This window comes from Callospermophilus lateralis, chromosome X (assembly GCF_048772815.1).
Source record: "Callospermophilus lateralis isolate mCalLat2 chromosome X, mCalLat2.hap1, whole genome shotgun sequence".
Classification (NCBI taxonomy): Eukaryota; Metazoa; Chordata; class Mammalia; order Rodentia; family Sciuridae; genus Callospermophilus; species Callospermophilus lateralis.
The window spans coordinates 47491276-47502588 of record NC_135325.1 but is presented as its reverse complement, the minus strand read 5'-3'; the positions used below and the strand labels follow the sequence as shown (position 1 = coordinate 47502588).

Here is an 11313-nt window from a genome sequence, read left to right as displayed (position 1 = left end):
AAACTCAGGAATTACAAAATAACATACTTCTTAAATTGTAAAGTAACATGAGGCCAGGGGATAGATTGTTATATACATGAGTCGAAGCTAGCCTGTGTGTATTAGCCTCTATGATATTTACTTCTTCAAACAGGTAAGGTCTGTTCATAATTCTGCTGGTACCCAAACTCAATTTTTAACCAATCATTTTAAATATAGCCCCAAACAGCTTTTTAGCTATATAGAGACTGCCTGGTTTACATGTCACTGTGAAACTATCCATCTGCTAGCCATAGGTGATAACCTGGGGGAAGTAAAACAAAATCCTACTCTACAGCCCTTCTTTAGACCCAGAGACTCCCTGCTGTGGCTCTGAGACATCACATAGATACATAACTTTTCTCTGGGATTCTCCTCTCCACTTGTGAATGGTGTCCTGCAATCAACCTCTAGTAGGTCTCAGGCTTTAATAAGCACCCACCTCTAACCCCTTGCAAACCCAGTCAAAGGGTTGAACAAATAAAACTCTAGTGCTTCTGCCACCTTGTGTTCATATCTTTGTCCTTGTTGAGTCACCAAGTCCCTTGAAATCACTACAATTTCACCTATTTTCATTCTACATATAACTTAAATCACATATGATTATCATTATTTTACAATGTCAATATGTATATTACCCCACACATTTATCCTTTCTCTAATGGTTCACTTCTGGCATCTCTTCATTTTCATATGGGAACCTATCCTTTCAGTATTTCCTTTAGTGTGGGCTTGTCAATCATCAAAATATTCAAGTTTGTCTTCTGGAAATTTTTTCTTTTTTTTTTTTTGAGGCGGGGTCTTGCAATGTTGCCCCTCAACCTCGTGAGATCAAGTGATCCTCCCACCTCAGTCTTCCAAGTAGCTGGGACTATGGGTGTGTATCACCACGCCCAGCTAATTGTTTTTTGCATTTTCATTTTTGATGGGTGATTTCAATAGGTTTAGACTTCCAAATTGTCAGCTTGGAAATCATAAAATTCCTTGAGTGACAAAATTACATTCAATGTAAGGCTCATCACTTTGCACATCCTTTTTCTTCTGAGATTATGACTTTTCAAGATTTAATTGCCTTGATAGATTTCTGGTGCTGTCTGGTAGTTTGTGTGTGTGCCTGTGCGCGCGCGCATGTGTGTGTGTGTGTGTGTGTGTGTGTGTGTGTGGTGCTGGGGATTGAACTTGTACTAGACAAACACTCTACCACTAAGCTACATCCCCAACTCTCTTGGTGGTTTATGATGCCTTCAGTTTCTTTCCCCAAAATTTCTAGTTGCTTTTTGGCAGGTCCTAAATGAGGTTCCTTTACTAGAAATGGAACTCTTCAACATCATCATAAATACTTATTTGTATTTAATTTTTCAATACTGTGATTTGTTTAAATAATTAATTTAACATCCATATAGTTTTCAGTTATGTTATATTAAATTTCATAATGAAAACTCGTTAAATCCTTGTACATATAGCTTATGATTTCCTTAGAATCTATTTCCATAGATAGAATTGCTAGCTTATAATATTTGATCAGTGTCAGGGCCATTAGAAATCACTGGAATATTTGCTTCTGAGATTTAGAAATAGCCCAGACTTTTTGGTCATTCCTCTCTAAATGGGCATCTGGGCATAATATCTGCATTTGACTTCCAGAATTGGAATTAGATGCATGGCATAGGCGGACTGCTTTCACCAGCTGGAGACAGATGTGCTGACACTTTGGGGCTGCAGCCAGTTGTTTTCCCTCCCCAAACAAGCGTAAAGAAAGTCAACTCCCAGTTTGTTGTGGAGACATTAAGAAAGACCACATAGTTGTAAATATTTGGAGCAAGGTATAAACACCTTGGTAGAGAGTCATCAATGGTAAGCATGCTCTAATGGGCACTCCTGCTCTCTCTCTCCCCACTTCCTCCCTCTTTCCTCTAGAAGGACCTGTCTCTGCACTCCACTCTCTTCCTCCTAGCTTATTACTACTGTACTATTTTCAGTTGGAATGCTTTTCTCATCCTTGTCCTTTGGTATATATCTACCCATTCACCTTTAAACACCAACTTTTCTATGAAGCTTTTTTCTGGACCTACAGGTAGATCCACTATACTTGGTACAAACTTCTAGAAAAATTTACTTCACTTGTTTTTTGACTGACTCCCACTCTTACAGTGCTTATTGAATGAATAAACTAGGGGGTCAAGATTGGATTTTTCTCAAAAGTGCTAGAGTAAGTTCTTTGGATTCGACAAAGGGGAATGAAGGGAATTGGACATTACTATCCTATGTGCATATATGATTACACAATCAACGTAATTCTGCATCATGTACTACCAGAGGAATGAGAAGTTATACTCCATATAAGTATACTATGTCAAAATACATTCTACTATCATGTATAACTAATTAGAAAAAAAATTTTAAAAGTGCTAGAGAAATAGAGTAAAACAGAGTAGGTAACAATCATTAACACTGATTATGCCCAGATACCTATTTGAGAGGAAAGACCAAAAAGTCTGGGCTATTTCTAAGCCTCAGAAGCAAATATTCCAGTGATTTCTAATGGCTCTGACACTGATCAAATCTTATAAGCTAGCAATTCTACCTCTGAAAATAGATTCTAAGAAAATCATAAGCTATATGTACAAGGATTTAACTAGTTTTCATTATGAAATTTAATATCACAGTGCTAACGATTGTATCTTAATTGACCCTGACAACAGCTCTATTAAATGGGCCAGTGACTTGGGAGTAAGGGGATTACACAAATCTTGGAATTTTAGTGGCTTTCCCAAGGCAGGTTGTAATTATCTGTACAGGTTAGTGTTGGGGCTGGCAATAGTGAAATTTTCAAGCTTGTTTCAGGCTTCTTGATTAAGACTAAATCCTGGGCCTTCAGACCCTCTGGAGAAGAGTTCTTCCTAGCTCACAGAAGCAGGAGAGTTTTTAGAGACCTAAATGGATAAAGTGATAGAGGATACAGGGGCAGGGATGATGATGACTGCACCCTTCCAGAGACTATGAACATTTTTCTCTGAAATGGTTTTGGGTAAAGGGCAAGTCCCAAGGATATTAGCTACCAAATTCGAGAATCTATTAAGCCTGGCACTGTGTGTAGAAGCCCTCTAATCCATACCCTAATTCTGAGAAGCAGCTATTATTGCCTCTGTTTTTATTCTCTACCCATCTGCTCCAAGCTCCTTGTCTCAGTCTACCAAAGCCTCCCTCCTGCTACTGCGCTGCTTTGGTGCAGAATCACCGCAACCACTTTCTCAGACCCAGGGGAGGGGCTGGGCTGGGCGGGGTCGCCTTGTCGCAGAGCCCGACTGCGCCTGCGCGGACTGCGGCAGAAGGCGGGGTGTGACAAGCAGAGTATATACTGAGACTAGCGTTCACTGTTGGCCAGTACCTGCCTCCTTTCTCACCACCTCTGATTTCAGCTCCAGTAAGTTGCTTGGGACTTTGATTTTGGCAGCAGCCACAGTAGCAGCATTGCCACTGTGCCGTCCTCTTTCTGCTAGATCGCCGGCCTGTCGGTGTCTGCTCCCATACGCCGGTCGGCAGGACCATGTCGCTGGTAAGCCAGAATTCGCGCCGCCGCCGCCGCCGCAGTGCAAAGGCTACTGCGCAGAACAGCAGCTGGGGTGAAATGCAGGCCCCTGACGCCCCCAGTCTCTCCGCTGCTATGCCAGGCCCAGACGTCCCCCAGGGTCCCAGCGATCTGGAGACCCTCCAGGGCCTCTGCGCCTCTGAGGACCCAGGCACCTCCGTGCCGCCCACCCCTGATGAGGGCCCAACCACCTTTGAGCCGCCCACCGTCTCTGAGGGCTCAATCGCCTCTGAGCAGCCCACCATCTCCGAGGGGCCGAACACCTCAGAGCTGCCCACCCCCATTGAGGGCCCAAGCACCTCTGGGCCTCCTGCGGTCTCTGAGGGACTGAACACAGCCGTATTGATCAACGCCTATGAGGGCCTAAGCCCCCCTGTGTCACCCTCTGCTTCTGAGGGCTCAAGCGTCTCTGAGCAGCCCACTGTCACTGAGGGGCTGAACACCTCCGAGCTACCCCTCTCCGATGAGGGCCCAAGCACTTCTGTGCTGCCCACCACCGCTGAGGGACTGGGCATCTCCGTGTCGCCCACCCCCGCTGAGGGCCCCAGCACCTCCGTGCTGACCACGGTCTCTGAGGGACTGGGCATCTCTGTGCCGCCCACCTCCAGTGAGGGACTGAGCAATCTCATGCCACCCACCCTCTCCGAGGGACCGGGCATCAACGTGCCGCCCCCATCCGGTGAAGGCCCGAGCACCTCTGTGCCGCCCACCACCTCTGAGGGACCTGACACCTCTGTGCTGCCCCCATCCGGTGAAGGCCCGAGCACCTCTGTGCCGCCCACCACCTCTGATGGACTAGGCATCTCTGTGCCGCCCCCCTTCAGTAAGGGCCAGAGCACCTCTGTGCTGCCCTCCTCTGGTGAGGGCCCGATCACCTCAGTGCCGCCCACTGACTCTGAGGGACCTGGCGCCTTGGAGCCGCCCACCCGCGGTGAGGTCCCCAGCACCTCCGTGCGGCGCAATTCCCGGGAGGGCCTGAGCACCTCTGGAATGGCCACTGCGGCCGAGGACCTGAGCACCTCTGGGATGCTCATCGTTGCCGAGGGCCCGAGTACCTCTGGAATGGCCACTGCCACCGAGGGCCCGAGCACATCTGAGATGCTGACAGTTGGGGAGGGCCCAAGCACCTTTGAGATGGCCGCCGCCGCCGCCGCCGCTGAAGGCCCGAGCACCTCTGGGATGCTCATCATTGCCGAGGGCCCGAGCACCTCTGGAATGGCCCCCGCCGCAGAGGGCCCGAGCACCTCTGAGATGCTGACAGTTGGGGAGGGCCCAAGCACCTTTGAGATGGCTGCCGCCGCTGCCGCCGCCGAGGGCCCGAGCACCTCTGGGATGGCCACAGCCGCCAAGGGCCAGAACACATCTGAGATGCTGACAGTTGGGGAGGGGCCGAGCACCTTTGAGATGGCTGCCGCCGCCGCTGCCGCCGCCGAGGGCCCGAGCACCTCTGGGGTGGCCACAGCCGCCGAGACCCCGAGCACCTCTGGGGTGGCCACAGCCGCCGAGACCCCGAGCACCTCTGGGATGCTCACCATTGCTGAGGGCCCGAGTATCTCTGAGATGGCTGCTGCCGCAGAGTGCCCAAGCACCTCTGGGATGGCCGCCGCCGCTGCTGGCCCGAGCACCTCTAGGATGGCCGCCGCCGCTGACGGCCCGAGCACCTCTGGTATGCTCGCTGCTTCTGCGAACCCTGCTCCAGTGTTGAGCTTGGGTGCTTCTGTGGGCCCGACCTCCTCCAAGTGCCCTATTGCTTTGCCAAGCTCCTGCGTCGCCAGGTCCTCCTCGGACTCTAAGCGCCCCAAGGGTGCGGAAGGCCCCATGGAATTCCAGGTCCTCAGAGACCGTGAGAACTCCAACTCCATTACGATTATGGGCCTTGGCACTACCCAGGTCGCTCTAACCCTGAAGCCCCAGGATCCTATGGAGCAGAATGTAGCTGAGTTGTTACAGTTTCTGCTGGTGAAGGATCAGAGCAAGTACCCTATCCGGGAATCCGAAATGCGGCAATATATTGTTAAAGAATATCGCAGCCAGTTCCCTGAGATCCTCAGGCGAGCAGCAGCCCACCTGGAGTGCATTTTTAGATTTGAATTGAGGGAGCTTGATCCTGAAGAGCGCACATATATCCTGCTCAACAAGCTGGGGCCTGTGCCCTTTGAAGGACTGGAAGAGAACCCAAATGGGCCAAAGATGGGCCTCCTGATGATGATCCTAGGACAAATCCTCCTGAATGGCAACCAAGCCAAGGAAGCTGAGATTTGGGAAATGCTCTGGAGGATGGGGGTGCAGCGAGAGAGGAGGCTTTCCATTTTTGGGAACCCAAAGAGACTTCTGTCTGTAGAGTTTGTATGGCAGCGGTACTTGGACTACAGGCCAATAACTGACCGTACCCCAGTGGAATACGAATTTTTCTGGGGACCAAGATCCCACATAGAAACCAGCAAGATGAAAATTCTGAAGTTCATGGCTAAGATCTATAACAAAGATCCTTCCGACTGGCCAGAGCCATACAATGAAGCTCTGGAAGAAGAGGCTGCTAGAGCCTATGCTGAGGGTTGGCAAGCTCTCCCTCCCTTTAGGAGGCCCTTTTTTGAAGAAGCTGCAGAGGTAGCATCTCCTGATTTTGATGTTTCTGCCTATCCCTCAAAATATCCTCCACATTCATGGCCTGAGTCAAGAATGGAGAGCAAGTCAAGGAAGTTGGTGCAGTTATTTCTGCTGATGGATTCGACTAAGCTGCCTATACCAAAGAAAGGAATTCTGTACTACATTGGCCGAGAGTGCAGCAAAGTATTCCCTGACCTCCTGAATCGTGCTGCTCGCACCCTGAACCACGTGTATGGGACAGAGCTAGTGGTTCTCGATCCAAGAAACCACTCCTATACCCTGTACAACCGAAGAGAAATGGAAGATACTGAAGAGATTGTAGATAGTCCAAATAGGCCTGGCAACAACTTCTTGATGCAGGTTCTGAGCTTCATCTTTATAATGGGCAACCATGCTAGGGAGTCTGCAGTGTGGGCCTTTCTGCGGGGCTTAGGGGTTCAAGCTGGGAGAAAGCATGTGATTACCTGTAGGTATTTGAGTCAGCGCTACATAGACAGTTTACGGGTTCCCGACAGTGATCCAGTACAATATGAGTTTGTGTGGGGCCCTAGAGCCCGCTTGGAAACCTCCAAGATGAAAGCGCTGCGCTATGTGGCCAGAATCCACAGAAAGGAGCCACAGGACTGGCCAGAGCAGTACAGGGAGGCAATGGAAGATGAGGCCAATAGAGCTGATGCTGGTCACAGGCAATTCCTTGTTCACAACTTCAGATAGAGGAGTATGTGGCAGTCAGAGAGGCCTTGCAAGGCCGGGCCCTAGAGCCCTATGCCTCATGTATTGGGTGGGAGGGGTATGTATTGTATTTGTATTTGTGTTCCAGTTCCATTTATGTCTTTTCATATTTAGTTCTTGTTTGGTATCTTGAAATGTTTCAATTGTTTTAATATATTGTCCAGTAGGGTAAATGTGATTGACTACTATGCTGTCTCTGTTGTATTTTGGTATAAGAGTTTTGATAGTGTTATAAAATGTTTTGGGAATCTTTCCATCTTGTTGCATTATCTGGAAGAGAATATATAGCATATAGCTATAGATATAGGCTTTTCCTTGAAAGCTTGAAAAAAATTCACCAGTAAAGTGATCTAGCTTCTGATGTTAAACAAACAAGCAAATATATCAACAACTGAAAAAGCACTCTAAGTTATGGCTGGCCTCCCTTTCTGTCTGCTATTGTGTAAAGAATACCAATGTTTACCTGTATTTGCTTTGCTGTACTAAAATGTAATGAAAAATAAAAGTGTAATAAATCAAACATAATGCTAATGCACTATTTATTCCACAAACATTTATTAAATTTCTTTCATGCAATGAGCACAGTGTTATTATTTTGGTTATACAAGAATACAAATACACAAGATATAACATCACTCTGAAACTCAGGGACTGGGGTGTAGGGGGTGGTCACTTAAATCAGCAATTTTATTATGGTGCACCAAGTATTCTATGAGAGTTAAGAGGAGGTATACCTAACTTAATCCCTGGGATGTTCAGAGTGGTCCTTGGAGAAGATGATGGCTGTGTGGGGGATGAGGGGGGCAAGATTGAGTCCCTAAAACAATCATGAGATTAACTGCTTCAAAACTGGATTTCAGTCCTCATTATTGTTATAGGAAATTAAGTCAAATGTTTAAGGGCAAAGGGTAAGAGGTTTTATATGTCATAAACTGTCCCATTAAGACATATGAATCGGCTTTCTGTAAGTTATACTGTAGTTCTTAATCTCCAAATCCTAGTGGTATACAACAACAGTTTTTGGGCTCATTTTATCTATTCTTCATGGGTTGCATTTGATTCTGTTTATTTTGTCTTCAATCAGGTAACCAAGATAAAGGAGTAGCCCATATAGTAGGAAACCATGTGATAGTTCTTAAAGCACCTGCTCATACATATTATACTCATAATCCGTTGGCAACAGCAAGTCACATAACCAAGCTTGTTCTCAATGGGGTGGGAAGTGTACTCTCACCAAGGAGTAGGGATGGGCCTAGTTCAAGAACAACATATATTTAAAAAATTCAGTACCATATAAAAATTTTGCTTTTGCTATGACTGAGATAGGAAACTGTTAAAGGATTTTTATCTGAAGAATGGAAGGATACAACTTAGTTTTGACAGAATTACATTGACTCTTGTATTGAAAATCTAAAGTGGGGCAGAAAATCTAAAGGAGGGCAGAAGCTATAATTTTAGCATAGCAGTTCCTTCTTAATGTTCTTATGAAAAGAAGTGTTATTTTTCAAACAAAATTGAGTTGAAATGAATTAAAGTCAGGAAGCCTGTTACCTTTGAAAAAAACACCTCAGAAATCAAACTCCAGTGTTCTAGAGTCATAGTGCCTAGATCTAAACCCCGACTCTCTGATAATTACTAGATGTGAGACCTTAGGAAAGTTACTCAATCTCTTTGTGCTTCAGGATCCTTGTCTGTAAAATGGTCATAATAATTTTATTTAATTATAAATTAAATAAATCACAACTAATGTTGTGAGGATTAAATATGTTAACATATAAAACCCAGGACTTAACATATATTTAGCAATGTAGAGGTGATGTTGCAAGTTGATTTTTCTGGGAATAAGGCTATGAAGTGGATATTCTCCTGACAAAAATTTTACTGGGGACTGGTTTTGCATTCAACACCTAGGGGGAAACAAAGGAAGCAAAAATATTAGAGAGAGAAAAGCTGAGCAGTGACAGTGTCACAACAAATAATTCAGTTGATTCCACAAGCAGTTTTTAGGTTGGGATGGCCTTGCAGAGTTGTCCCAAATTAGGAAAAGGGGGCCACAATTTTATAATCCCTAGACTGACCAGTCACTGAATGCAGGCTGTCTCCTGGTAAGGGGCTATGGAAAAGTCAGTTATTTTCAGCCACAAGTAATATGTGAGAAATATATTCAACTATAAACACAGCAGTGGTCAACACCCTCAAGAACTGGAGGAATGAGCACTTCAGTCCTGAACAGTAAGGGCATCTGATAGTTCATCACAATATCCACTATGGTTGTTGCTTTCTTTTTCTTCCCCTTCATTCTCTGAAAGTCTTCTTCTTGTTGTTATTATTCCTTCTGTTTTTGTTGTCATTCAAAAAGGTGAAATATTTTCTCATCATTCTCCCTGGAATATAGCACCCACATCACTGAGTCACTTTATTTTTGGTACAACCTTCCTTTTTTTAAAGAGGCTTTTAATAATAGAGCTTCTTTTTACCTCGTAAGTTCTATGTCAGTTTTTTATTTTTTTATTTTTTCATGTTTCTTGTAGACTTGTGTCTTTGTCAAGTTTTTCCTAGGAGATGTTACCTAAGTAAGTCTCTCAATAGGGTTTTTTTTTTTTTTTTTTTTGCTATTTAAATCTTGAGAAATATCTTGATTTCAGATAAATTTGATCAATATGCACAAATATTCAGAATATCCCTCTAAGGACAACCAAGGTAGAAAACATAGTCTTTCATGCTTTTCTCTTAGAAATGACAATTTTGGACACAGATAAAATATCTGATTGAATATTCAAGATTTAAAGAAAGAAAAAATTATTATCCTGAAATAATTATAAAATTGAAGTATCTATTTTAGCAGAGGATTAGTTGAGTAAGGTGTTTGCAAGTTAAAACTGTGTGTTTATGTGTGTACAAAATATTTGGAACAATTTACATTCTCATATGTGCTAATTAACATTCTGTTACCATAACAAAATACCTGAGCTAATCAAATTAAAAAGAAATGGGGTTTATTTTGGCTCACAGTTTTGGAGGTTTCAGTCCATGGACAGTTGGCCTATTGCTTTGGGGTCTGTGGCAAGGCAGTATGTCATGATGGAATTGCATGGTGAAGGAAGCCTATTCACCTCATGACGGGACAAGACAGAGACCAGTATCTCACAATCTTCTACAAAAGCATGCCCCCAGTGACCTAAGACCTCTCACTAGGCCCCACCTTTTAATGGTTTCAGCACCACCCCCCAACCCCCCGCCCAACAACAACAAAAAAGCTCCATGGGCTGAGAACAAGGCTTTTAACATATGGACCTTTGGGTGACATTTCAGATTCAAACAACAGAATCAATTATTTCCTGTTTTGCCACTGTATTCAAACCCATTTATAAACACATAATTATGTGTCTATGTAAAAATAAAAACAATGCTCAAGCAAGATCTACTTATAACCAACCCAATCCTTGAAAATAGTGACTCTCTTAGACATTTTAATAGAAAATACTCTTACTGAATGTAAAGCATTTAATCAGATATTCATAAAGGAAAAAAACACACACACCGTAGCACAAACAAAATGCAAATATTGTACACTGTTCAAGTTACTGAAAATGAATAATAATTAAAATTATCTTTAAAATATGCAGTCATTTATTCTAAATAGAAATATTTAGAAACAAGTACTATAAAATTAATAAGCATGTCTTACAATTTCTATTACTCTCTTGAAGGAAAACTCCCAAAAGGATCCCAAAGACTTATGTCTTTGTCAAGTTGTTCCCAGGAGATGTTACCTGAGCAAGTCTCTTAACAGGAAAGGAAACAGTTGATTAAAAAACCGTTACTAATGAGGACAGGGTGTGTAGCTCAGTGGTATAGTACTTGCCTAGCATGCGTAAGGCTCTGGGTTTAGTTCCTAGAAACACACACACATACAGAGACTGAAACAACCATTATGATGAAAGTAATGTCAATTTAAGGCAATCATTAATAGATCCTAAAGATCATAATTGTACTGATACCAAACTTGGATATTTATGTAAACTGTTGCTTCCAACAACTTATTATAAAATTAAAGATATTTACTGCCCTTCTTGCTTGGTTCTCACATATCTCTGTTCAAATACATCAATTTGGATTAGGACACAAGCTTTTGTTTCACAATTCCTCATACTCAATGGAGGGTCATGCTCTTGTGATCATATGAATGTGTGCTATTTTGTTGAAATGTGCCTCAATCATTCTGCATTAAGATAATGATCATTTGCCAGGCTGGTGGAGCATGCATGCCTATGATCTCAGCGACTCAGGAGACTGAGGCATGAGGCTAAAAAGTTTGAGACCAGCCTAAGCAACTTAGATCCTGCCTCAAAATAAAAAAAATAAAA

The 11313-nt window shown here is 43.9% G+C and overlaps 1 protein-coding gene across 1 annotated transcript; it reads left to right on the top strand.

Annotated features, from left to right (window-relative positions):
- Positions 1–3361: 3361 nt before the first annotated feature.
- On the top strand, positions 3362–7392 carry Magee1 (MAGE family member E1). Its single transcript, XM_077106916.1, has one exon. The coding sequence runs from the start codon at positions 3566–3568 to the stop codon at positions 6926–6928; it is 3363 nt and encodes a 1120-aa protein (XP_076963031.1). The 5' UTR covers positions 3362–3565; the 3' UTR covers positions 6929–7392.
- The last annotated feature ends 3921 nt before the right edge of the window (positions 7393–11313 follow it).